Source organism: Scyliorhinus torazame, chromosome 3 (assembly GCF_047496885.1).
Source record: "Scyliorhinus torazame isolate Kashiwa2021f chromosome 3, sScyTor2.1, whole genome shotgun sequence".
Classification (NCBI taxonomy): Eukaryota; Metazoa; Chordata; class Chondrichthyes; order Carcharhiniformes; family Scyliorhinidae; genus Scyliorhinus; species Scyliorhinus torazame.
In genome coordinates this window covers 181,776,362-181,802,683 of record NC_092709.1, presented here as the reverse complement: position 1 = coordinate 181,802,683, position 26,322 = coordinate 181,776,362, and the positions used below count along the sequence as shown (strand labels likewise).

General features: G+C 46.6%; 1 protein-coding gene across 4 annotated transcripts in view; it reads left to right on the top strand.

The window, feature by feature from the left end:
- arap2 (ArfGAP with RhoGAP domain, ankyrin repeat and PH domain 2) overlaps positions 1-26,322 on the top strand; it is a 604,005-nt gene that overhangs the window by 148,187 nt on the left and 429,496 nt on the right. For all 4 annotated transcript variants that reach the window (XM_072496549.1, XM_072496548.1, XM_072496547.1 and 1 more), the window contains 2 exons: positions 3,632-3,714; positions 25,289-25,624. In XM_072496549.1, the coding sequence (XP_072352650.1) occupies positions 3,632-3,714; positions 25,289-25,624 (419 nt within the window). The remainder of the gene's footprint in view (positions 1-3,631; positions 3,715-25,288; positions 25,625-26,322) is intronic.

Below are 26,322 nucleotides of genomic sequence, written 5' to 3'. Positions count from 1 at the left end.
TGTGTGCAGGTTCCTTCCGCATTTCCGACCGGGCACAGGTTCCTTCCGAATTTCCACTGGGTGCAGGTTCCTTCCGAATTTCCACTGGGTGCAGTTTCATTCCGAATTTCCACCGGGAGCAGGTTCCTTCCGAATTTCCACTGGGTGCAGGTTCATTCAACATTTTCACTGGGTGCAGGTTCCTTCCAAATTTCCACTGGGCGCAGATTCCTTCTGAATTTTACCGGGTAAAGGTTCCTTCCGAATTTCTCCCGGGTACAGGTTCCCTCCGAATTTCCCAGGGGTGCAGGGTCTTTCCGAATTTCTCCCAGGTACAGGTTCCTTCCAAATTTCCCCTTGGTGCAGGGTCCTTCCGAATTTCCACTGGGTGCAGGTTCCTTCCGAATTTTCACCGGGTGCCGGTTCCTTCCGAATTTCCACTGGGTGCAGGTTCCTTCCGCATTTCCACCGGGCGCAGGTTCCTTCCGAATTTCCACTGGGTGCAGGTTCCTTCCGAATTTCCACTTGGTGCAGGTTCCTTCCGAATTTCCACTGTGTGCAGGTTCCTTCCGCATTTCCACCAGGCACAGGTTCCTTCCGAATTTCCACTGGGTGTAGTTTCATTCCGAATTTCCACCGGGTGCCGGTTCCTTCCGCATTTCCACCGGGTGCAGGTTTCTTCTGAATTTCCACTGGGTGCAGGTTCATTCAACATTTTCACTGGGTGTAGGTTCCTTGCAAATTTCCACTGGGCGCAGATTCCTTCTGAATTTTACCCGGTGCAGGTTCCTTCCGAATTTCTCCCGGGTACAGGTTCCCTCCGAATTTCCCAGGGGTGCAGGGTCTTTCCGAATTTCTCCCGGGTGCAGTTCCCTTCAAAATTTCCCCCGGGTGCAGGGTCCTTCCGAATTTCCACTGGGTGCAGGTTCCTTCCGAATTTCTCCCAGGTACAGGTTCCTTCCGCAATTCCACCGGGTGCAGGTTCCTTCCGAATTTCCACCGGGTGCAGGTTCCCTTCAAATTTCTCCTGGGCACAGGTTCCTTCTGAATTTCCGCCGGGCGCAGGCTCCGTTTGAACTTCTACCGGGTGCAAGTTCCTTCTGAATTTCTCCTGGGTGCAGGTCCCTTCCGAATTTCCACTGGGCGCAGGTTCCTCCTGAATTTCCACTGTGCGCAGGTTCCTTCTGAATTTCGCCCGGGCGCAAGCTCCTTCTGAACTTCCCCCGGGCGCAGGTTCCTTCTGAATTTCTCCTGGGCACAGCCTCCTTCTGAATTTCCGCGGGGCGCAGGCTCCTTCTGAATTTCCGCCGGGCGTAGGCTCCTTCTGAATTTCCACCGGGTGCAGGTTACATCCGAATTTCACCCAGGTGCAGGCTCCCTCTGAATTTCCCCCGGGTGCAGGTTCATTCCGAATTTCCACTGGGTGCAGGTTCCTTCCGAATTTCTACTGGGTGCAGGTTTCTTCCGAATTTCCACTGTGTGCAGTTTCCTTCCGCATTTCCACTGGGCACAGGTTCCTTCCGATTTTCCACTGGGTGTAGTTTCATTCCGAATTTCCACCGGGTGCCGGTTCCTTCCGAATTTCCACTGGGTGCAGTTTCCTTCCGAATTTCCACTGCGTGCAGTTTCCTTCCGCATTTCGGCCAGGCACAGGTTCCTTCCGAATTTGCACTGGGTGCAGGTTCCTTCCAAATTTCCACTGGGTGCAGGTTCCTTCCGCATTTCCACCGGGCACAGGTTCCTTCCGCATTTCCACCGGGCACAGGTTCCTTCCGAATTTCCACTGGGTGCAGGTTCCTTCCGAATTTCCATTGGGTGCAGGTTCCTTCCGAATTTCCACTGTGTGCAGGTTCCTTCCGCATTTCCACTGTGCACAGGTTCCTTCCGAATTTCCACTGGGTGCAGGTTCCTTCCGAATTTCTACCGGGTGCAGGTTCCTTCCGAATTTCCACTGGGTGCAGGTTCATTCAACATTTTCACTGGGTGCAGGTTCCTTGCAAATTTCCACTGGGCGCAGATTCCTTCTGAATTTTACCGGGTGCAGGTTCCTTCCGAATTTCTCCCGGGTACAGGTTCCCTCCGAATTTCCCAGGGGTGCAGGGTCTTTCCGAATTTCTCCCGGGTACAGGTTCCCTCCGAATTTTTCCCAGGTACAGTTTCCTTTCAAATTTCCCCCGGGTGCAGGGTCCTTCCGAATTTCCACTGGACCAGGTTCCCTCCAAATTTCTGAGGCTTGTTTAGCACAGTCGTCCATACAGCTGGCTTGTAATGCAGAGCAATGCTAGCAGTGCGGTTTCAATTCCGAAACCGGCCCCCCCGAACTTGCGCCGGAAAGTGACGACTAGGGGCTTCTCACAGTAACTTCATTGGAGCCTACTTGTGACAATAAGCGATTATTATTATTATTATAATTTCTCCCGGGTCCAGATTCCTTCCGAATTTCTCCTGGGGGCAGGTTCCTTCCAAATTTCCCCCGGGTGCAGGTCCCTTCCGAATTTCCACTGGGCGCAGGTCCCTTCCGAATTTCCACTGTGCGCAGGTTCCTTCTGAATTTCCCCCGGGCGCAAGCTACTTCTGAACTTCTACCGGGTGCACGTTCCTTCTGAATTTCTCCTGGGCACAGTCTCCTTCTGAATTTCCCCCGGGCGCAAGCTCCTTCTGAACTTCTACCGGGTGCAGGTTCCTTCTGAATTTCTCCTGGGTGCAGGTTCCCTCTGAGTTTCTCCTGGGTGCAGGTTCCCTCTGAATTTCTCCTGGGTGCAGGTTCCCTCTGAATTTCTCCTGGGTGCAGGTTCCCTCTGAATTTCTCCTGGGTGCAGGTTCCTTCTGAATTTCTCCTGGGTGCAGGTTCTCTCTGAATTTCTCCTGGGTGCAGGTTCCCTCTGAATTTCTCCTGGGCACAGGTTCCTTCTGAATTTCTCCTGGGCGCAGGTTCCTTCTGAATTTCTCCTGGGTGCAGTTTCCTTCTGAATTTCTCCTGGGTGCAGGTTCCCTCTGAATTTCTCCTGGGTGCAGGTTCCTTCTGAATTTCTCCTGGGTGCAGGTTCCTTCTGAATTTCTCCTGGGTGCAGGTTCCCTCTGAATTTCTCTTGGGTGCAGGTTCCTTCTGAATTTCTCTTGGGTGCAGGTTCCTTCTGAATTTCTCTTGGGTGCAGGTTCCCTCTGAATTTCACCTGGGTGCAGGTTACTTTTGAATTTCTCACGGGTGCAGGTCCCTTCCGAATTTTCACTGGGCGCAGGTTCCTTCCATGAAATCATAACAATAAACAACAGCCGTTAACCGGAAGCAGTAAATAATATTTTTTTATTGTTTAATGGTATTGGGTATCAAAGTAATTTATACAGTATGAAATTAATTCTTTTTGAATGTTTATATTTCAACCAAAAAGCAGTTTGCAAAAAGTATTTAAAAAGGACACAAAACTGGCAAAACATTCAAAACTGTGGGAAGTGAGCTGGAGAGTGGGCAGGATTAGGTGCATCAGATGGAAGAATACACTCTCCGAAACTTCATTGGCCAAATGGTTGTTTCTGTACTGCAATTATTAATCGTTTGTTATTTTTTCCCCTTCTTACTTTCATGCTCAGGCATTCTTTCCATCACAAAAAATGTAATTCCTGCAATTATTTATGGATCTTTTATCTTCATCAGGAGATTGTAAGCAACCAGCATCCTCATGGTGTGGAAACATCAATAAGCGAGAATAAAGAACAAGAGAAAAGCAGTCAATTAAGGTTGAAATATTTAATCTTTATATTGTAACAAATATTTAATGATTTAAATAACCTGCTATATCAAGTACCGTTAATATCAAGGCTACCTACCTGTACCTATCCATACAGGTTTGCAGTTAAATTTGAACATTTTCGACCTTTTCACTTTGGACAAATATTCAAAGTTTGGTTCATGGCTTTTCACAAGCGGCTTTCAATCTTTCATATGTGCTGTTGTTTAGTCTTGTTATCTACATAATACAAACTCAGCAAATTCAAATCCCAGACTATTCTAGTATAACGTGGATATATTTACACTGAGCAGCTCCACAATCTATATTAGAAAAACAGAAAATTCTGGGAGTACACAGCAGGTCAGTCAGATCCACAAAGTGGGAAGTCGGAATGGTAGTTCATTTTTACAATGGGCTGGATTTTCTGTCTTGAGTTTGTTATGGGCCAGGGTTTAGAGAACCCCAAAGTGCATCATGGAGTTCACCTGACCACAACTTTTAATAGATTGTGGTATGGGGAGCACACGGCCCACTCTACAGGTGTGGTACAGCAGAAATGGAAAAGTATTTTTTAAAGCAAAACAATGTTAATTCTATTAATTCAAGTTAACCTTTATAAAACATACAGTGAACATCTTAGTAACCATTAATTCAAATACAACCCCCAAAGAATACAACACTAAATAATCCTTAATAAATTCCCAAACAACAGTCAGAAGACAAAAGACCCTTTTAGCACAAAGATCAGGTTTAAATTCACTATTACGAACATTTATAATTCTGAATTCACCAAATGATTAAGAGATAGTCTTTTCATGGCAGAGAGAACAACAGTACACCTGCTTTGTCTGGCTTCAGCTCCAACACTGAAACGAAACCAAAAAAACACAGACACACCTAAGCTTTTCTCAAAGTGAAACTAAAAGCTGACACAGTCCTACTCCACCCACACTCTGACATCACTGCCGTAATGAACACCCATTTCTTAAAGGTACTCTCACATGACAAGTTACCAGCAGCAGAGTTCCCAATGCGGCAGAGAATCCAGTGTCGGGGGAAAAAAATGATGGTTCATTAAGACCCATTTGCATCCAATTACCGGGCCGGGCATCATATTCTCTGGGCCCTCGTGGTTCTCCTGTCCTCAATCTGAAACCTGTCCCCCCCAACAGAGACCCCTTAAGTTAAGTGACCCGCCCTCCCTCCTGCAGAGGCCTCCTAAATAAATAGATGTCGCCAGAGACCCAGCAGGAGTGGAAATCAGATGCAATTTCGCTCCGGCGGAAGAAGTAGTCGCCCAAACTGAAAAATTGCCCAATGTCTTTTGCCTACAGGTATGTTGCACATTCTGCCAAAAGCTCTCCACTCTCAAACTGTGCAATGTAAACAGCATTTTATTTTTCTTTGCTTTAGATCTGCAGTATTTGCAGTTATCTGATTAATGCTTTATTTAATTAAGAAAAGGTTGGGTGAACTTCCAGAACGTTACCTTGGTGTCATACATGTAAAATATTCCAGGAGAAGGCATAGCGGCTTTTCACAGTAACTTCATTGCAGTGTTAATGTAAGCCTCCTTGTGACAATAAAGATTACTATTATAACTAAGGATTGAAGCGATTAATTGTTCATTGTACTGAAAACCAGGAAGCAATTAGCCACTGGCTGTTCATCAGGAATTGCCAGGAACTTCCTGACTGTAACCAGACATGTTCTTGCGAGTAGGCCAGATCAAGTATCTGCTCCTTGCCTCTGTGATCCCTCTGTTATGTAAAAAAATGTAGATGGGTGTGGAAGTTATTTATACCAGCTCTTTTCAAATACATTCTTTCCCAATGCTTTGTTGCAGTGTGTTCAAAATTACCTTTCTGTCTTATTCCCCCCCCAGGTATATTAAAATAAGTGGCTCCAGAATAGTTGAGAAAATGAATAGACACGGCTACATTACACGCAGATAGGAACCCGGTTACTTATTTCTCATCATGGATTGCTTTTCAATATTTCCCTGATGTCCTGAAGTATCTTTAAGTATAAAGAACACAAAACCGTATTGGTGAGCTGAGAGCTAGTCTGAAAGTGACAAGCAAAACATCACATGCGGGCCCAGCCGTGGTTGTTTGCCGTTTCTGCGGTAGAGCCGAGAAAATTATGCCTCTTGATGTCAGCCTCTGTGACACTTACACATTTGTGTTTGTTAATCTGTCGGGATTGCTTCCAGTGCCTGTGGTGTGTTCTGACACACAGATGAGCCAACACAGTTGCATATGGTACAACGCTTCTTTATTTAAACTCACTATTTACAGTTTGGTCTTTGCACTCTGCACGTGGGGGGCTCCCTGCTTGTGGTGTTTCAACAGCTCTTTCTTGTTCCCTTCTCCCCAGACCTACTGACCACCAGGTGTCGTGCTCGTGCTTTTTATGTGGTTGGTGTTCTTGTCTGTGATTGGTTGTGGTGTTGTGTACTCTGATTTGCCTGTTAGTGTGTCCATCATGATGTGTGTGTTTGAATATCATGACATCCCCCCTTTTTACAAAGATATGTGCCTACGTGGTATTAAATATGATCGTGACGTGAGTGCATCTAAGAGTGTGTGCGTGCCGTGTGCAGCATGTGTCTATGACGGAACTATGTACATGGGGCGATGTCGAGTGCGTCACATGAATCCAGTTGTACCATAACATAACAGAAATGCGAACGAGAGAAGAAGAAAAAAAAAAACTTGAACAGTTGTCCAGTCAGACGACATCTGGAACGATAAACAACAACAGGTTATCATGTAAAATTGTGCAACTTATTAAACATATGAACTGTATTATAAGTCCATTCTAATGGGTTTGCGACGAATTCGGGTTGACCGTCAGGGTGGCACACCACTCATCGGCTGGATTGATGGCATTGACCTTGTTGACATCAATGACGGCAACTCGGAAGGCATCCTGGTCATCTGCATCACTTAACTGGAAGTCTTGATGCGTGGGTTGGACGGTCCTGACTCGTATGCGAGGTTGTCGAGGATGCGCCGGATCCATGGGTTGAGCCGCACGACAGCGGGCTGCGTAGTGGCCCATCATGGCACATCTGTTGCACTGTCGGTTTTTTGCAGGACATTGCCCTTTTAAGTGTAGACCTCCACAATTGCTGCACGTCATGACGTCACGGCGTTCGTTGCGCCACTGCGCATGCGCAGTGCGATCTTGCGGTGGGCGCGCCTGCGCAGTGCGTCCCTCGTTGTGGCCGTTATTTTTGGCGCGCACCTGCGCGGGAGACCGCGAAAAGCGCGGGAAGCGGCCGCTGTCGTCCGGGCCGTGGGGCGGGAAGAAATCGACGGCCTGGATGCGTTCGACGTCGTGGGCGGCCTGGCTTGCCGATTCGACGGCTGGGGACCCCCTCCGTGCCAACTCGGACGCCTGAAATCGGGCAAAACGGCAGGTAGCATTTTCATGGAGGACACAGGCTTCCACAGCAGACGCTAAGGTAAGGCTTTTCATTTTAAGAAGCTGCTGGCGTAGGCCACTAGAGGCAACGCCAAAAACAATCTGGTCCCTGATCATGGACTCTGTAGTGGTGCCGTAACCGCAGGACTGCGCTAGAATCCGGAGGTGCGTCAAAAAGGGTTGAAAAAGCTCCTCCTTACCTTGCAGGCGTTGCTGAAAGATGTATCTTTCAAAACTTTCGTTTACTTCAACTTGAAAGTGCTGGTCCAGTTTGAGGATGACCGTGTCATATTTGGCCTGGTTTTCGCCTTCTTCGAACACCAGTGAGTTAAAGACATCGGTTGGGTGCGGGCCTGCGTAGAAGAGGAGCATTGCAATCTTCGAATCATCCGAGACATTCTGTTTTTCGGTGGCACGGATGTACAGGTCAAATCGCTGCCTGTAGAGCTTCCAGTTGGTGCCTAGGTTCCCCGTGACTTGCATCGGCTGCGGTTTGCCGGTGTGGTCCATGTCCAGAATGGCAGGTTAGTAGGCAGGTATCGATCCACTCCTGTACCATGTGGTGTTGGGTGTTCTGACACACAGATGAGCCAACACAGTTGCATATGGTACAACGCTTCTTTATTTAAACTCACTATTTACAGTTTGGTCTTTGCACTCTGCACGTGGGGGGCTCCCTGCTTGTGGTGTTTCAACAGCTCTTTCTTGTTCCCTTCTCCCCAGACCGACTGACCACCAGGTGTCGTGCTTGTGCTTTTTATGTGGTTGGTGTTCTTGTCTGTGATTGGTTGTGGTGTTGTGTACTCTGATTTGCCTGTTAGTGTGTCCATCATGATGTGTGTGTTTGAATATCATGACAGTGCCCAGACGAGAGATAACGGTGTCAATTCCGAGGTGGTGCAAGCCAACCAATGGAATTTTCTGTACAGATTGCAGAATTCCTGTGATGAAATTTTGGATTCAAAAGAGGAGTCATTTTGTCTCCATGCCAGCATTGCACAGCTTGCAGCTTTGTCCCGACCCCTCCTGCTCCCTCGTCAGGATGTGGGAGATGGCATGGAGTCAGTCCACTGTTGTTCGACAAATGTTAACATTTTAAAAATAAATACCACCTTATCAGTAGAATTTAAAAAATATATATATATTTATTAAAGTTTCTCAACACAATTTTTCTCCCTTACAAACAATAACCCCCCCCTCGCAACAAAAAAAACCCGAGAAATCGCGCAGAGCAAGATATTTACATGGCAAAATGATATATTTACACAGCTTTGTACACTGGCCCTTAACCGTACGTGCCAGTTTCCCCAACCCTTCATGTTATCTCTTGCTCATCCACATTCCCAGGCAGTCCCCCCTTTCCCCCCCCACCTCCCAGGACGTCCCCCCCAAAAAAAAGTTGCTGCTGCTGCTGACCGACCTTCCTCTAACGCTCCGCGGGATTGTCTAGGAACGGTTGCCACCGCTTGTAGAACCCCTGCGCAGACCCTCTCAAGGCAAACTTAATCCTCTCCAACTTTATGAACCCAGCCATATCATTTATCCAGGCCTCCAGGCTGGGGGGCTTCGCCTCCTTCCACATTATCAAGATCCTTCGCCGGGCTACTAGGGACGCAAAGGCCAGATGGCCAGCCTCTTTCGCCTCCTGCACTCCCGGTTCGTCCACTACTCCAAATATTGCTAGCCCCCAGCATGGCTTGACCCGGACTTTCACCACCTGAGATATTGCTCCCGCCACTCCTCTCCAGAACCCCTCCAGTGCTGGGCATGACCATATGGACATGGTTCGCCGGGCTCTCTGAGCACCTTCCACATCTGTCCTCCACCCCAAAGAACCTACTCAACCTCGCCCCCGTCAAGTGCGCTCTGTGGACCACCTGAAATTGTATCAGGCTGAGCCTGGCACACGAGGAGGAGGAATTAACCCTACCTAGGGCATCAGCCCACAGACCTTCCTCAATCTCCTCCCCCAGCTCCTCCTCCCATTTATCCTTCAACTCTTCTACCAGCGCTTCCCCCTCTTTCAACTCCTGGTGTATTTCCGACACCTTGCCCTCCCCGACCCATACACCCGAGATCACCCTATCTTGAACTTCTTGTGCCGGGAGCAACGGGAATTCCCTCACCTGTCGCCTCACAAAAGCCCTCACCTGCATATATCTAAAGGCATTTCCTGGGGGTAACTCAAACTTCTCCTCCAGTGCCCCTAGGCTCGCAAATGTCCCGTCGATGAACAGGTCCACCATTCTTCCAATCCCCGCCCGATGCCAGCTCTGGAACCCCCCGTCCATCTTCCCCGGGACAAACCGGTGGTTACCCCTGATCGGGGACCACACCGATGCTCCCATTGCACCCCGGTGCCGTCTCCACTGGCCCCAGATCCTTAGCGTTGCCGCCACCACCGGGCTCGTGGTATACTTTGTCGGCGAGAGCGGCAGCGGTGCCGTCACCAACGCCCCCAGGCTCGTTCCTTTACAGGACGCCATCTCCATCCTCTTCCATGTCGCCCCCTCTCCCTCCATAACCCACTTGCGGATCATCGCCACATTTGCTGCCCAGTAGTAGCACCCCAGGTTTGGCAGCGCCAATCCTCCTCGGTCCCTACTGCGTTCCAGGAACCCTCTCCTTACACTCGGGGTCTTATTCGCCCACACAAACCCCATAATACTCCTGCCTACTCTCTTAAAAAAGGCCTTAGTGATCACGATGGGAAGGCACTGAAACACAAACAGAAACCTCGGAAGGACCGTGTGCTAAAGGACAAATGTGCTAAATTGGGGGAAGGCTAATTATAACAATATTAGGCGGGAACTGAAGAACATAGATTGGGGGCGGATGTTTGAGGGCAAATCAACATCTGACATGTGGGAGGCTTTCAAGTGTCAGTTGAAAGGAATACAGGACAGGCATGTTCCTGTGAGGAAGAAAGATAAATACGGCAATTTTCGGGAACCTTGGATGACGAGTGATATTGTAGGCCTCGTCAAAAAGAAAAAGGAGGCATTTGTCAGGGCTAAAAGGCTGGGAACAGACGAAGCCTGTGTGGCATATAAGGAAAGTAGGAAGGAACTTAAGCAAGGAGTCAGGAGGGCTAGAAGGGGTCATGAAAAGTCATTGGCAAATAGGGTTAAGGAAAATCCCAAGGCTTTTTACACGTACATAAAAAGCAAGAGGGTAGCCAGGGAAAGGGTTGGCCCACTGAAGGATAGGCAAGGGAATCTATGTGTGGAGCCAGAGGAAATGGGTGAGGTACTAAGTGAATACTTTGCATCAGTATTCACCAAAGAGAAGGAATTGGTAGATGTTGAGTCTGGAGAAGGGGGTGTAGATAGCCTGGGTCACATTGTGATCCAAAAAGACGAGGTGTTGGTTGTCTTAAAAAATATTAAGGTAGATAAGTCCCCAGGGCCTGATGGGATCTACCCCAGAATACTGAAGGAGGCTGGAGAGGAAATTGCTGAGGCCTTGACAGAAATCTTTGGATCCTCGCTGTCTTCAGGGGATGTCCCAGAGGACTGGAGAATAGCCAATGTTGTTCCTCTGTTTAAGAAGGGTAGCAAGGATAATCCTGGGAACTACAGGCCGGTGAGCCTTACTTCAGTGGTAGGGAAATTACTGGAGAGAATTCTTCGAGACAGGATCTACTCCCATTTGGAAGCAAATGGACGTATTAGTGAGAGGCAGCATGGTTTTGTGAAGGGGAGGTCGTGTCTCACTAACTTGATAGAGTTTTTCGAGGAGGTCACTAAGATGATTGATGCAGGTAGGGCAGTAGATGTTGTCTATATGGACTTCAGTAAGGCCTTTGACAAGGTCCCTCATGGTAGACTAGTACAAAAGGTGAAGTCACACGGGATCAGGGGTGAACTGGCAAGGTGGATACAGAACTGGCTAGGCCATAGAAGGCAGAGGGTAGCAATGGAGGGATGCTTTTCTAATTGGAGGGCTGTGACCAGTGGTGTTCCACAGGGATCAGTGCTGGGACCTTTGCTCTTTGTAGTATATATAAATGATTTGGAGGAAAATGTAACTGGTCTGATTAGTAAGTTTGCAGACGACACAAAGGTTGGTGGAATTGCGGATAGCGATGAGGACTGTCTGAGGATACAGCAGGATTTAGATTGTCTGGAGACTTGGGCGGAGAGATGGCAGATGGAGTTTAATCCGGACAAATGTGAGGTAATGCATTTTGGAAGGGCTAATGCAGGTAGGGAATATACAGTGAATGGTAGAACCCTCAAGAGTATTGAAAGTCAAAGAGATCTAGGAGTACAGGTCCACAGGTCATTGAAAGGGGCAACACAGGTGGAGAAGGTAGTCAAGAAGGCATACAGCATGCTTGCCTTCATTGGCCGGGGCATTGAGTATAAGAATTGGCAAGTCATGTTGCAGCTGTATAGAACCTTAGTTAGGCCACACTTGGAGTATAGTGTTCAATTCTGGTCGCCACACTACCAGAAGGATGTGGCGGCTTTAGAGAGGGTGCAGAAGAGATTTACCAGAATGTTGCCTGGTATGGAGGGCATAAGCTATGAGGAGCGATTGAATAAACTCGGTTTGTTCTCACTGGAACGAAGGAGGTTGAGGGGCGACCTGTTAGAGGTATACAAAATTATGAGGGGCATAGACAGAGTGGATAGTCAGAGGCTTTTCCCCAGGGTAGAGGGGTCAATTACTAGGGGGCATAGGTTTAAGGTGAGAGGGGCAAGGTTTAGAGTAGATGTACGAGGCAAGTTTTTTACGCAGAGGGTAGTGGGTGCCTGGAACTCACTACCGGAGGAGGTAGTGGAAGCAGGGACGATAGGGACATTTAAGGGGCATCTTGACAAATATATGAATAGGATGGGAATAGAAGGATACGGACCCAGGAAGTGTAGAAGATTGTAGTTTAGTCGGGCAGTATTGTCGGCACGGGCTTGGAGGGCCGAAGGGCCTGTTCCTGTGCTGTACATTTCTTTGTTCTTTGACCACCATTTTGACCGACTGCACTCTGCCCGCCAGTGAGAGGGGTAACATTTCCCATCTTTGGAAATCCTCCTCCATTTGCTCCACCAACCTCGTCAGATTCAGTTTATGTAGGGCCCCCCAACTCCTGGCTATCTGGATCCCCAGATACCGAAAGCTCCCCTCCGCCCTCCTCAGCGGTAGGTCCCCTATCCCTCTTTCTTGGTCCCCCGCCTGTAATACAAAGAGCTCACTCTTCCTCTACATTGAGCTTATAGCCCGAAAACTCCCCAAACTCCCTTAGAGTCTGCATGACCTCCACCATCCCCTCCATTGGATCCGCCACGTACAGCAACAGGTCATCCGCATATAGCGACACCCAATGCTCTTCTCCCCCTCGGACCACCCCCCTCCATTTATTAGACTATCAGTAGAATTCTTAAGTGACCTTTCCTGTTGTTTTTATCTCACACCTTTATTTACAGTACAGAGTTGCTTTTTCCTCCGTCGGGACATGTCATCTATTTATACTGAAAAATATGCCCAACGAACAGCATGTCTTTCTGACTTTGCTGTCTCAAGTTTTTCTCTGGTTCTAGAAATCAACTGCTGCATTAAAGTGACTGACTGCTTCATCATGGCAAATGCATTTTTAAAATTAGTGTTGAGAAGGCCTATTTTATTTGTCTAAATCAGAGTAACCTACAGCATGCTAAGCATTGTAAAATAAAACTTCAATTGTGGTAGAGGTAGGATTGACAATCAAATTTTGGTCGCTTGAGCCCATTTTGTTACGGTGCTGTTTTTGATTTGCTGTATTACTGTACTATGTGGGAGTAAGATTATACATTGATTCAACTCCAATTCTTACAAATATGAATTCATAGAATAGACATTACAGAAATAGGCCATCCCTCCCAATTATACTCCACCCAAGTCATGCCATACTCGATCTTCCTCCTCTCAATCTTTCAGCATATTGTTTTATTTCTTCTCTCCCTGTCATTACTCTAATTATATTTGTGTTTTCAAAGCACTTCTGCTTGTTGCCTTCTGAAGTGCAATCAATTACTCTCGAGACAAGGTGAGTCATAACTAATAGGCTTTAATCAGCTAGAACTGTTCCCAGCTGCTTCGATACAGAAAGTGAAGGCTGCTGGGACGGCATCGGCTCTTATACCCCACCTCTCAGGGCGGAGCTATGTACGTTAGCCAATGGCAGACTCCTGGGTCTGGCCAATGCTCATCCACCTCTCAGGTACCGCAATACCTGGTATTACCACACCTTCTCCTTCCAGTACTCCGAATGTATTTGGATTTTCTTTTGCAGTGCTCGCCATTTTGAATGTCTTTTCTACATTCTCAAAGTGAATGCGGCACGGTGGTACAGTGGTTAGCACTGCTGCCTCACAGCGACAGGGACCTGGGTTCGATTCCAACCTTGGGTGACTGTCTGTGTGGAGTTTGCACTTTCTCCCCATGTCTGGGTGGGTTTCCTCTGGGTGCTCTGACAGCTGTTTTCTTGGCAGTTTTTGTCAATGGTGGTTTGCTTTTGTCTTCCATTGTCAGGGCAGGACAAGGAGACAGGACTCAAGTCTACCTCAGCCGTAATGTGAATTGAACCCATACTGTTGGCATTGTTCTGAAGCACGCTTGCCACCTAGTTAACTGACCTCCTTACTGACTACTTTTTTGAAATAATATTTTTATTAAACAATTTTTATAAATACAAAACCATAAAACAGAGCAAACAACAAACAGCAACATTAACCAACCCCCCCCAACAGCTGATGGTGACTAGCTCTTTAAGGAACACAATAAAAGACTGCCATCTTTTGTAGAACCCCTCAATTGCTCACCTTAACATGTATTTAACTTTCTCAAGATGCAAGAACCCTTTTGAGATACCCCAGCCACACTGAGGTACTGGGTGGAGAAGCTGACCTCCACTCCCACCAGAACCCGCCTGCAAATGATCAACGAGGCAAAGGTTAAGATATCCAACCCCGCACCCGGCTGCAACTCAGGCACGTCTGACACCTAAAATATGGCACCTAAGGGACTGGGCTCCAAATCCATCTGTAAAAACTCTGACATGGTGCTGAAGAAGGAGACCCAAAATGTCACTAGCTCAAGACATGCCCAGAACATATACATATACATATGGTTTGCCCGCCTCCTCCAACAGCACTCAAACTTATCTTCCACCCCCTCAAACAACTGACTAAACTTAGCCCTAGTTAAGTGTGCCCGGTCTAGTGCTGCACAGTGGCACAGTGGTTAGCACTACTGCCTCACGGCTCAGGACCGGGTTCGAATCTGGACCGGGTCACTGTCCGTGTGGAGTTTGCACATTCTCCTCGTGTCTGGTGGGTCTCATCCCCACAATCCAAAGATGTGCAGGGTAGGTGGATTGGCCACCCTAAATTGCCCCTTAATTGGAATTTTTAAAAAAATGTGTGTACTCGGTGTCCCACCTTCAACCCTATCAACCCTAGTCTCGGGCATGACGAAGTGGCGTTCACCCTACCCAAGGCCTCGCAGCACCCCCCTCGCCTCTAATGCCACCCCAGCTCCTCCTCCCACTTAGCCTTAATCCCCACCAGGGACACAGTATCGTCTGCCATTATCCTCCCATTAATTCCCGAGGTACTCCCTTCTTCCAACCCTGTGAGCGTCAAAACCCTTTCCAACAGTGAGGATCCGGTGCTACCAGAAATGTCAGGAAAATCTTTCTTGCATAGTCCCACACCTGCAGATATCTAAAGCTTTCCCCCCGCGAAAATGCAATCTTCACTGACAGCTCCTCCAGGCTCATGAACCACCCCTCCAGAAACAAGTCCCCCATGCCATCCACCCCGTTATCCACCCAGCCTGAAACCTGGCATCCATTCTTTCCAGCTCAAACATATGATTATCACAAATCGCTGCCTGCTTCGACATCCTACCCAATTATGAATGCTGCCATAATTGATGCCAGATTTTCAACGTCACCACACCACCGGATTACCTGAATACTTTCCCTGGAGAGAACAGCAGTGAGGCCATTGCCAGCGCCCGCAGCCCCGACCCCTTATATAAGCCCGACTCCATCCTCACCCATACTGCCTCCTGGTTTCCATATCACCCCAACACCTTCTCCACATTCGCCCCCCGATAATAGTAGATCAAACCCGGCAAAACCAAACCCCCTGACTGCCGGTCCCTTTTCAGGATTATTCGACGAAACCTAGCAACGTTACCTGCCCAAATAAAGAACAAAATCAGCCTCTCCATTCCTGCAAAATACACCTTTGGCAAAAAAATTGGTAAGCATTGGAATAGGACCACAATTGTGGCAAAATTTTCATTTTCACGGACTGCATCCGGCCTGCCAAGGACTGAGGGAGGCTATCCCACCTCTATAGGTCTGCCTTAACCCTACTCACTAGGCTCGTAAAGTTTAACTTCTGAAGCTGAGCCCAATCCCGCACCACCAGCATTCCTCAATACCTAAAATGAGCACCCGCCAAACCAAACGGCAAAACCCCTATATTAGCTCCCTTCTCTGGCGGGGTAACTGAAAAACACTCACTCTTCCCCAGTTTTAACGTATACCCAGAAAATGCCCCAAACCACTTCAACAGTGCCATTACGCCCGGGACACTTTAGGGACCGTGTCCGAAATGTACAGTAACAAGACCAGCATACAGGGAAACCCTATGTTCCATCCAACTACCACCCCCCGCTATCCCCCTCCACTCGCCCAAATTTCTCCATGCGATGGCCAAAGGCTCTATCGCCAACTCAAATAAGAGTGGGGATATAGGGCACCCCTGCCTAGTTCCCCTATACAGCTAAAAATGCTTCAAGCTTATATTATTTGTGTGGACACTAGTCTTGGGTTCGTTGAATAACAGTCTCACCCACGATACAAACTTGGGTCCAATCCCGAACAGCTCCAAAACTGGCCAGCCAACATCCGGTTGGCCTTCTCCCCATATTCGTACATCGCCCTGTTTGTTCGCCCCAGCTGGCGCACTGCCTTATCCTCTGGGGTTGGACCCTCCGTATATTTACTGTCAACCTCCAGAATCTCATCCACCAGCTGCTGGCGCTCCACCCTTGCCTCCCGATCCAATTGTGTCTCCTCGCACCACCACCTTCCCCTTACTGACTACTGACCAGTGGCAATAATATTCTGATTTACCTCATCAAGGTTCCTCAGTGTGGGACACCTGCATGAGGCATTTATTCTTAACTTGTCTGTTGTAGTGAAATGTTTATCTCTTCTCTCATCATCCCTGATGTTTTCGCAAATCGGACTGTACCCTCTTTGTGACTTTGACATTCTTCTTAAAAGTAGTGCATCTAAATCTGGGCATAGGATTTCAACTGTGACTCAAAGATTTGTATAGATTTTTCTTTGTCTGTCTGTTATGTATTAATAGATAAATAGTGAAGGTTGGAACAAACCAAAACCAGCTGGAGGCTGGCCTGAAACCGATTTGCATCCCGCTAATGGGATGCAGTTGAAGGCCTGACCAGAACCTTCCACCTGTGCCCGATTCTCTGAGGGAAAACATGTCTGGAACAACGTGGTGTGCAGATATCGGGTCTCACCTGTGCAATGCCTGGGGCTGCCTCCAGTGTTCAGAATGGAGTCTACCAGCAACACACAGGAACCCCACGCAGTGGTTGAGGGGAGCATTGGGATCTTCCAGCTTCAATTCTGAAGATCCATCTGAAGTTCCCGGAGATCCATCTTCATTTACAGGAGGTCCATCATTCATAGAATCCCTACAGAGCAGAAGGAAGCCATTCAGCCCATCGAGTCTGCACTAACCCTCCGAACGACCTATCTGCCTTGATCCAATCCACCGCCCTGTACTGTAACCCCATGCATTGATCATGGCCAATCCACCTAGCCTGCATATCTTTGGAGAGTATAAAGAGTTTATAATGAATGAACAAAAATTGGCAAGGACATCTGTAGAACAAATACTTCGGCCAGAATGTTCTGGCTACTCCGGCCGGCAGCATTTTCCAGTCATGCTGAAGTTAATGAATGTTTGAGCGGCACACCACATCCGCCGTGGGGAAAGCTGTGGCAGCGTGGCTGGAAAATTCCAGCCTTTATGTCAGTGCTTACGAAAGAGCGGACGGGCAGGAAGTAAATCCTGTTTCTTTATAAATAAATGAAAAAAGATATTGAAGAAGTTAGTCAAGCTAAAAGAGGACAACGTGTTGTGAGCGGATGGGGTTGATGGGTTCTGAGGGAAATGGGGATAAAAATTAAAAATATGAGTTGTACAGAGAGTGGATAAGTGCTAACTACATGGCCAATGTAGTACTGTAGTACTTTTTTCAAAAGGACACTAGGCCAACCAGATAATTACAGACATCTGTGTTAGGAGAAAGAATTTGGAGTCTTTAAAGGTGAAATTACTATGAGAAAATAAATAAACGCAGCCATCACAACTTTTACTCCGAGAGATTGCATTTTACAAATCTCCTAGTTCTTTGTGCCAGTGACATATGTGGTCAGTGAGGAAAATGCAAAGGATGTAGTGTACCTGGACTTTCAGAAAGCTTTTATTAAGCGTCAGGGCACAGCTAAATATGGAAAAATATTAGGCATATGCATTCGCAAAATGCTAGCAAATTGGAATGAAACTGGTGAGAAGGGAAGAAAAAGTATTGTAATAATCCCCATTCATCATCATCACTCCTCTGTCTAGCTGAATTTGTCCTCTCATTGAACAATTTCTCCTTTAATATGTTTCATTTCCTCCAAACCAAAGGTGTGGCTGTGGGTACCCGCATGGGTTCCAATTTTGCCTGTCCATGGCCTATGTGGAACATTCCCTGTTCCAGTCCTACTCTGGTTCCACCCCACAACTCTTTTATCGGTATATCAACAATTGTTTTGAACAAAGGTCAAAGAACAATTCAGCACAGGAACAAGCCCTTCAGCCCTCCAAGCCTGTATCGGTCATGATACCAACCTTTGCCAAAACCCTCAGCACTTCCTTGAGCCGTATCCCTCTATACCCATCCTATCCATGTATTTGTCAAGATACCTTTTGAATGCCATTAATGTATCTGTTTCCACAACCTCCCCTGGCAATGCGTTCCAGGCATTCACAACCCTCTGTGTAAAAACCTGCCTCGCACATCTCCTCTAAACTTTGCCGCAAGGACCTTAAACCTATTCCCCCTGGTGACTGACCCCTCCACCCTGGGAAAGAGTGCCTGCCTATCCATTATATCCATGCCCCTCATAATTTGGTAGACCTCAATCAGGTCGCCACTCAACCTCCGCCTTTCGAATGAATACAGTCCGAGTCTATTCAGCCTCTCCACATAGCTACCACCCTCCAGACCAGGCAAAATCCTGGTAAACCCCCTCTGCACATTCTCCAAAGCCTCCACATTCTTCTGGTAGTGTGGCGACCCGAATTGTGCGCAATATTCCAAGTGCGGCCTTGCCAAGGTTCTATACAACTGTAGTATGACTTGCCAGTTTTTATACTCTATGTTCTGTCCAATGAAGGCAAGCATTCCGTACGCTTTCTTGACTGCCTTGTCCACTTGTGTTGCCACCTTCAAAGATCTGTAGACTTGCACGCCCAGAACTTTCTGACTTTCTATATTCCGAAGAGTTTTACCATTTACGGTATATTTCCCCTCTGTTAGGCCTACCAAAATAGATTAAACTCCATTTGCTATTTCTCTGCCCAAGTCTCCAACCTATCTATGTCCTGCTGTATCTTCTGACACTCCTCAACATTATCTGCCACTCCACCAAGCTTGGTGTCATCCTCAAACTTACTAATCAGACCAGCTACATTTTCCTCCAAACCGTTTATGTACAAACAACAGACACCCAAGCATCGATCCCTGTGGAACACCACTAGTCACAACCTTCCATTCAGAAAAACACCCTTCTACTGCTACCCTTTGCCTTCTGTGACTGAGCCAGTTCAGTATCCATCTTACCACCTCACCTCTAATCCCGTGTGACTTCACCTTTTGTACCAGTCTTCTATGAGGCACCTTGTCAAAGGCTATACTGAAGTCCACGTAAACAGCATCCACCACCGTGCCGTCATCAATCATCTTTGTCACCTCCTCAAAAAATGCGATCAAGTGAGTGAGACATGATCTCCCCTTCACAAAATCATGCTATCACTTATGAGTCCATTTGTTTCCAAATGGATATCAATCCTGTCCCTGAGAATTCTCTCCAATAATTTACCTACTACCGACGTGAGGCTCACCGGCCTATAGTTTCCAGGGTTATCCCTGCTACCTTTCTTAAACAGCGGTACCACATTAGCTATTCTCCAGTCCTCTGGGATCTCACCTGTAGCCAATGAGGATACAGAGATGTCAGTCAAGGCCCCAGCAATTTCCTCCCTTGCTTCACTCCGTATTCTGGGATAAATCCCATCCGGCCCAGGAGACTTATCTACCTTAATATATTTTAAAAGACCCAATACCTCTTCCTTTTCCATGTTAACATGATCCAAACTGTCCACACACCCTACCCAAGAATCAACTTCCACAAAGTCCCTTTCTTTCGTGAACATTGATGCAAAGTATTCATTTAATACCTCGCCCATTTCCTCTGGGTCAACACATATATTCCCCACTGTTGTTAAGTGGTCCAATCTTTTCCCTGGCCGCCTTCTTGCTTTTTACATATGAATAAAAAGCTTTGGGATTCATCCTAATCCTACTTGCCAAGGACTTTTCATGACTCCTCCTAGCCCCCCTAATTTCCCGCTTCAGTACCTTTCTACTTTCTTTATACTCACGGGTTTTGATCGTTCCCACCCTGCTAGACCGTACAAAAGTCGTCTTTTTCTTTTTGATGAGGTTCACAATATCCCTCGTTATCCAAGGCTCTTTAAACTTTTCATACTTATCCTTCATTCTCTCAGGAACGTGACTTTCCTGAATCCTAATCAACTGTCGCTTGAAAGATTCCCACATGTCTGATGTTGACCTATTATCCAACAGCCGCACCCAATCCAAATTCTTCAATTCCTGTCTAATGTTATCGTAATTTGCCTTTCCCCAGTTTAGCACCTTAATGAGAGGGTTACCCTCATCCCTATCCAGAAGTACCCTAAAACTTGTGGAATTGTGGTCACTACTCCCAAAATGTTCCCCTACTGAAACCTCAACCACCTTTCCAGGCTCATTCCCCAATACCAGATCCAGTACTGCCCCTCCCCTAGTCGGACTATCTACATATTGCACCAAGAAGGCTTCCTGGATACACCTTACAAACTCTGCCCTATCCAAACCCTGAGCACTAAGTGGGTTCCAGTCAATACAGAGGAAATTAAAATCCCCTATCACAACAACCCTATTACTTTTGCACTTATCCAAAATCTCTCTACCTATCTGCTCCTCTATCTCTCGCTGGCAGTTGGGGGGCCTGGAATAAACGCCCAACATTGTGATTGCCCCCTTCCTGTTTCTAAGCTCTACCCAGATTGCCTCATTATATGAGCCCTCCAAGGTGTCCTCCCGCAGTACGGCTATAATATTCTCCTTAACCAGTAATGCTACTCTCCCACCCCTTTTGCATCCCTCTCTATCTCTCCTGAAGCTTCTGTATCTTCCAACATTCAGCTGCCATTCCTGCCCTTCCTTTAACCATGTTTCTGTGATAGCCACAACATCGTAATTCCAAGTACAAATAAGTGCTCTAAGTTCATCTGCCTTACCCCCTATACCTCTGGGGTTGAAAGAAATAGACTTCAAACCATTGTGTTTGAGCATACAGGGTGATGTTGTTCCCTTATTTTTGTGCTCTCCTTTCAGGGTGCCCTGTGTTTTGTTCAGAGACATCCTTGACTCTGGCACCAAGGAGGCAGCATACCATCCTGGAGTCTCTTTCCCGTCCACAGAAGCGCCTATCTGTGCCGCTTCATGTTCTCGTTGGACCTGGAAACGTTCCTACACCCAGCACCTCACCCTCTTTCCACAGCGCTTTCCCATACAATCGCAGAAGGGGTAACCCCTGCCCCTTAACCTCCTCCCTGCTCACCATCCAAGGGCCTAAACACTCGTTTCAGGTGAGGCATCGCTTCACGTGCACCTCCTTCAATCTGGTCTATTACATTTACTGCTCCCATTGCAGTCAACTCTACATTGGAGAGTCTGGGTGATCGCTCTGCAGAACATCATTAGTCCATCCGCAAGCAGGACCCAGACCTTCCTGTCGTTTGCCATTTCAACTCACCGTCCTGCTTTCACGTCTACACGTCCATCCTTGGCAAGTTGCAGTGTTCCAGTGAAGACCAGCACAAAATGGAGGGACAGCACTTTAGCTTCCGATAAGGCACGTTACAGCCTTCCGGACATAACATTGAGTTCAACAACTCTCTCTACCACCTTCACCCCATTTTTATTTCTATCAATTCATTTTCATTTCTTCCATCCATCCGTTTTTCCCTCACCATTGTCCCTCCTCACCCCACCCCATTTGGGCCATCTGTTCCCTGTTCCTAGTTGTCCTTTGATGTGCAGATGTCAGCGTTGGACTGGGGTGAGCACAGTAAGAAGTCTTACAACACCAGGTTAAAGTCCACAGGTTTGTTTCGATGTCACTAGCTTTCGGAGCGCTGCTCCTTCCTCAGGTGAAGGAAGGAGGAGCAGTGCTCCGAAAGCTAGTGACGTCGAAACAAACCTGTTGGACTTTAACCTGGTGTTGTAAGACTAGTTGTCCTTTGATACACTACCCATCTTTGTTCGGCCATTAATATATTCTGATCTCTTCATGTGGCAAGATAAGCACCCTTCTTAGTCATTATCACCATTATTTACATTCCCTTTGTCTTTCTATCCGTGACATATTTATCAATCTCTACCCATCGCTGGTCCTCCAGCCAGCCCCACTGCTCCACTCTCCCCCCACAACAATATAAATCTGACCCTATTTCCAATTCTCTCCAGCCCTGCCAAAGAGCCATCAAGACTCAAAATGTTAGTTCCATTTTCTCTCCATAGATGCTGTCAGACCTGTTGAGATTGTCCAGTATTTTCTGTTTTTGTTTCAGATTCCAACATCTGCAGTAATTTACTTTTATCTTTGAATTTAAGGGTATGTCTAAGAGGTCAGAAGTCAATCACAATGTATTACAGAACTCTTCTGAAACTGCTGTTGTTTATTGTGTAGGTTAGCCAGTGAGGGGTTTAAAATGAAGGCGAGTATGACTAAAATTAGAAAACATTGAGAACAGAAAATCATGTTCTTTTAGGTAGAGTTTGTGAGGCATTGCAAGCTCCAACTGGACTTGGTGAGTGAAGTGGAGAACGTGGGCTGAGATTTTGCTCCCAAGTCAAGAGCACGAGTCAGAAACATTTCCCTACTCTGCAAACCCGACGCACCACAATCACATCACAATGGATCTCTCTGCTTATTATATTGTTGTTTGAGCACTGCCTCTGCATTCTGTCTTCAGAGCTTTTCTGAGCAGTGACTGTGTAGTGATTACGACACTCCAACATCGTGTACTCGCTGCTATCTGCCCAAAACACCAAGGGTCATCTTATGCCATGTAGCACAACCTAAGGCAGTTCACCATGTAGTAATTCTACTTACTCTTGCTGCCACACTGTTTGACCACTGTTGAACACCATGTTGTATTTTTATCATGATGCAAAGGCACCAATCACTCATAAGGGATTGTGTGAACTCATTTTGATACATTTATTTAAACTCGGCACTTGAGAGCATTGAGACTAAGGTAGGAAGCTCAATGACATTATTAGCAGAGCTGTATGTGCTGTGTTCTCAAAGACCAAAGCAAAACTGAGACTGGATCACATGACTCTTCTAGTGATGTCATACTGGATAGGACTGTTCTTCCTCCCCCCTCCAATCCCCAGACCGAGGCTGATATGGAAGCCTTGTTTTGTCAGTTTGGGACAACAGCCATTTTGGTTTTGGACTGTGTAAAGGAGGCCATAAGAAGCCACTTTTTATGGAAATGTGAGGGACAATAGCAGCAGACAGCTCTCAGCTGAAAAGCCATAAACTATATGTAAGAGCTGGCTTTCCCTGCCATTGGGAGTTGCAGAGTAGAACATCCAGAAATATCATCCCCAGGGGACCTTCCAGTGTTGGTACTTTCTGCCTGTAATAAGGAAAGGAGCCTTTACTCTCTCCCAGAATATTCTCTGCACCTACAAAGACATTTCTGATTCTTCAACTTCATAAGCCATCGGAGCTCCTAAACTGAAATTTAAGTTTCTGTCCTTTCACTACAGAAAGAAAGAATTCAAGCAAAAGGCCTGCAATTATATCTGACCAAGACTGATTTGAAATCTCACCTTTAAACACTTGTATCTTTATCTGCATTTTAATCTAAGTAACTGTAATTTAGTTGGTAACTTTATCACTTTTCCTTTAGTAACTTTCAGCAATATTTTTCAATGAACTAATCTTTATCTTTCAGACTAAATTTTTCTGCTAGTTACTTTTAAATTGAACCACTTGCCAATTAAAAGGGGAGACTACATACAGACGCGCACATTCTTAAGCCTGAACCACTTTGTGGAAATGCTTTTTACATGGTTGAGACACCAAACCATGACCCCCTCTGATCCCCATTGTCCTTTATAGCCTCAGTGCCATTTTACTGCTAACCCATACACTAACCCATGCTCTTCACCTTTGCCTTTACACCCTCCCCGCCAAATAACTCTGTATCCATCATGGGTGGATTTTGGGAGCCATCCTGAGATGAAATACATACATTTCTGAGTGTCTGTTCCAGACTTCACTAATTGGAAGCAAAATTGATAAAAAGCCTATTCAATGCATTTAAACCCCTTCAAGTACTTAATCCCTCCAATCGCTGGACCTTCCAGGTATTTGTTATGGGGTCCTCAAGCCCCCTTCAACCCACCACATAAGGGCAGGGCATTCCCAGGCCCGATCCCTGGCAGTGTCAACCTGGCAACTTGGCACTGCCAGCCTGGCACCCTGGCAGTAACCTTGCCAGCACCACTCAGGCACCTTGCCATTGCCAGGGTGGCAGTTCCAGGGTGCCTAGATGCCAGGCTGGTGGTGCCCAGATGTCAGCAGGAGTGCTAGGGTACCAACCTGCCCAGAGCCCGACCACCCGAGGGTCCCTGATGGTTTGTGTAGGCAGTGCTAAACGGCGGCATTGCACGGTCTCCCAGGCATGTCCCGGCCTTGGGAAACTCCAGCTCAGACATGTTATGCAGATCTGGATCCTGCCCAGTGAGGGCAAAATCCAGATTGCAACATCTAGCGAGATCTCATTAGATCTTGTGAGGCATCCCGAACGTCGCAAATCTTGCGAGAGGTCTCTCGTGGGATTTGTGAGGAGGCCGTTTGATGGGGCCCAATATACCTGCTAGTTCAGTGAAATGTTTAGCTGCAGTTATTTTCAGCTTCTTTTAAAAAATGTATTAATCGGACTCTGCTGCTGAAGTGAGAAAAATGTAGAATATGGAAAGGGAGCAGTGAGAGTAAAATAAATGCTTTGACTCTCAATTAAGTTGTATAAATATATTGACTAAACAAAATACAAATTACTGGGAGTACACGACAGCTCAGTTAATGTCTGAAAAGCAGAACAATAGAATATTGTTGCAGCTGTACACTGCTTGCCTTGACTCCAGCTGGAGTCAAGAAGCACTTACATTTATACAGCTCCTTTGACCACCGCTGGAAGTAAAGAGCACTATACAGCCAATCAAGTGCAGTCACTGTTCAAATATATGAAACGTGGTAACCAATTTACACAAAGCAAATTGAAACAGTCGTGATAATGACTAGTTAATCTCTTTTTACGATGTTGATTGACGGATGAATATTTACCAAATCACCGGAGAGAGTTCCTCTGCGTTGTTCAAAATAGCGCAATGGAATCTTTTACCTGAGGGCAGACGGGCCCTCGGTTTAACAGGACAGCACCCCTGACAGTGTGGCACTCCTTCAGCACTGCCCTGGACTGTTAGCTTAGATTGTTGGACTCAAGTCTAGCAATAGAACTTGAGGCCACAACTTTTTGATTTCCGAGGCAAGGGTGCCACCAACTGAGACAACGTTACCACTGTATATTGGTGTCCTTCTCAATGGGGAACAGCTGGACAACCTTACCAAAGGTTACTGATGTGAGTAAAGTGACTCTCAGGGAAAAGAAATAACACAATACTTCATGTTTTTTCAGGAACTACCATGGTGCAAAATTGAGTAACAACAATGTTGAGCAGGTATTCTCACACTCGGAACATTGTGCACCAGACGATGAGTCTGAAATGGAATACGCTACAGTCGGCGACACTATGTGCAAACCGAGGTCAGCTGATCCGGCAGTGTCAAAAGACTGTTGCAGCATTCAAGCAGCATATAAGCAAAGTATTGGCCACTGGGAGGATGATGGCACAGGAGAATCTACTTATGGTGCAATCGATGTTGAGAATGAATCAATATCACCCTATGCTTGCTTCTATGGTATAGCGAAGAAGACAAAAGAAGGTTGGCTGGATAAACTCTCACCACAAGGGTAGGAACACCAAGATTACTATGCATGCATGTTTTAAAGTTCATTGATCAGTTTGTACCACTTCCAGTTTTACTTCAGATGGAAAAGAGTTGTTCCAGAATTAGTAGCACACGCCAAAGTTTAATTTGTTGCTACAATCTTCAGATACTTTAAAAAAAATCTTTTTATTGCCATTTTCAAAATTTATAAACAGTTATGGACATTGTTGGTCGTGTTTATTCACTGTACAATACAGAAAGGTTTGTCTTTTCCTTCCCTTAATTTCGCCTATTTGCATTCTGCCGCCCTCCGGCTTGGCGTGTGGTTTTGGGGTAGTGTTCCTCTCTCTCTCTCTCTCTCTCTCTCCCCCCCCCCCCCCCCACCTTTCTTTTCTTCCCCCGCCAAATTCGGCTGTGTTTCCTCATGCTTTTATTCACTTTGCCATAATAATCAGCAATTATAATTTGTACTTTTTAAATGAGACAGTGCGGCACAGTTTAGGCTTTGGAACCAAACAGCGGTTTCCAGATTTGCTGATGATACCAAATTGGAGGGAGGTGTGGGTAGTCAGAACTTGGAGAACTGCAACAAACATCAGGAAAACATTCCTAAACTTCCAGAATGGGTGTATAATTTGAAGTTGAAATAAAAGTATTCATCTCCATATTTAAGGAAAGATGTAAATGTGTTAGAAGCAGTTCAGAGAAGGTTTGGTAGAC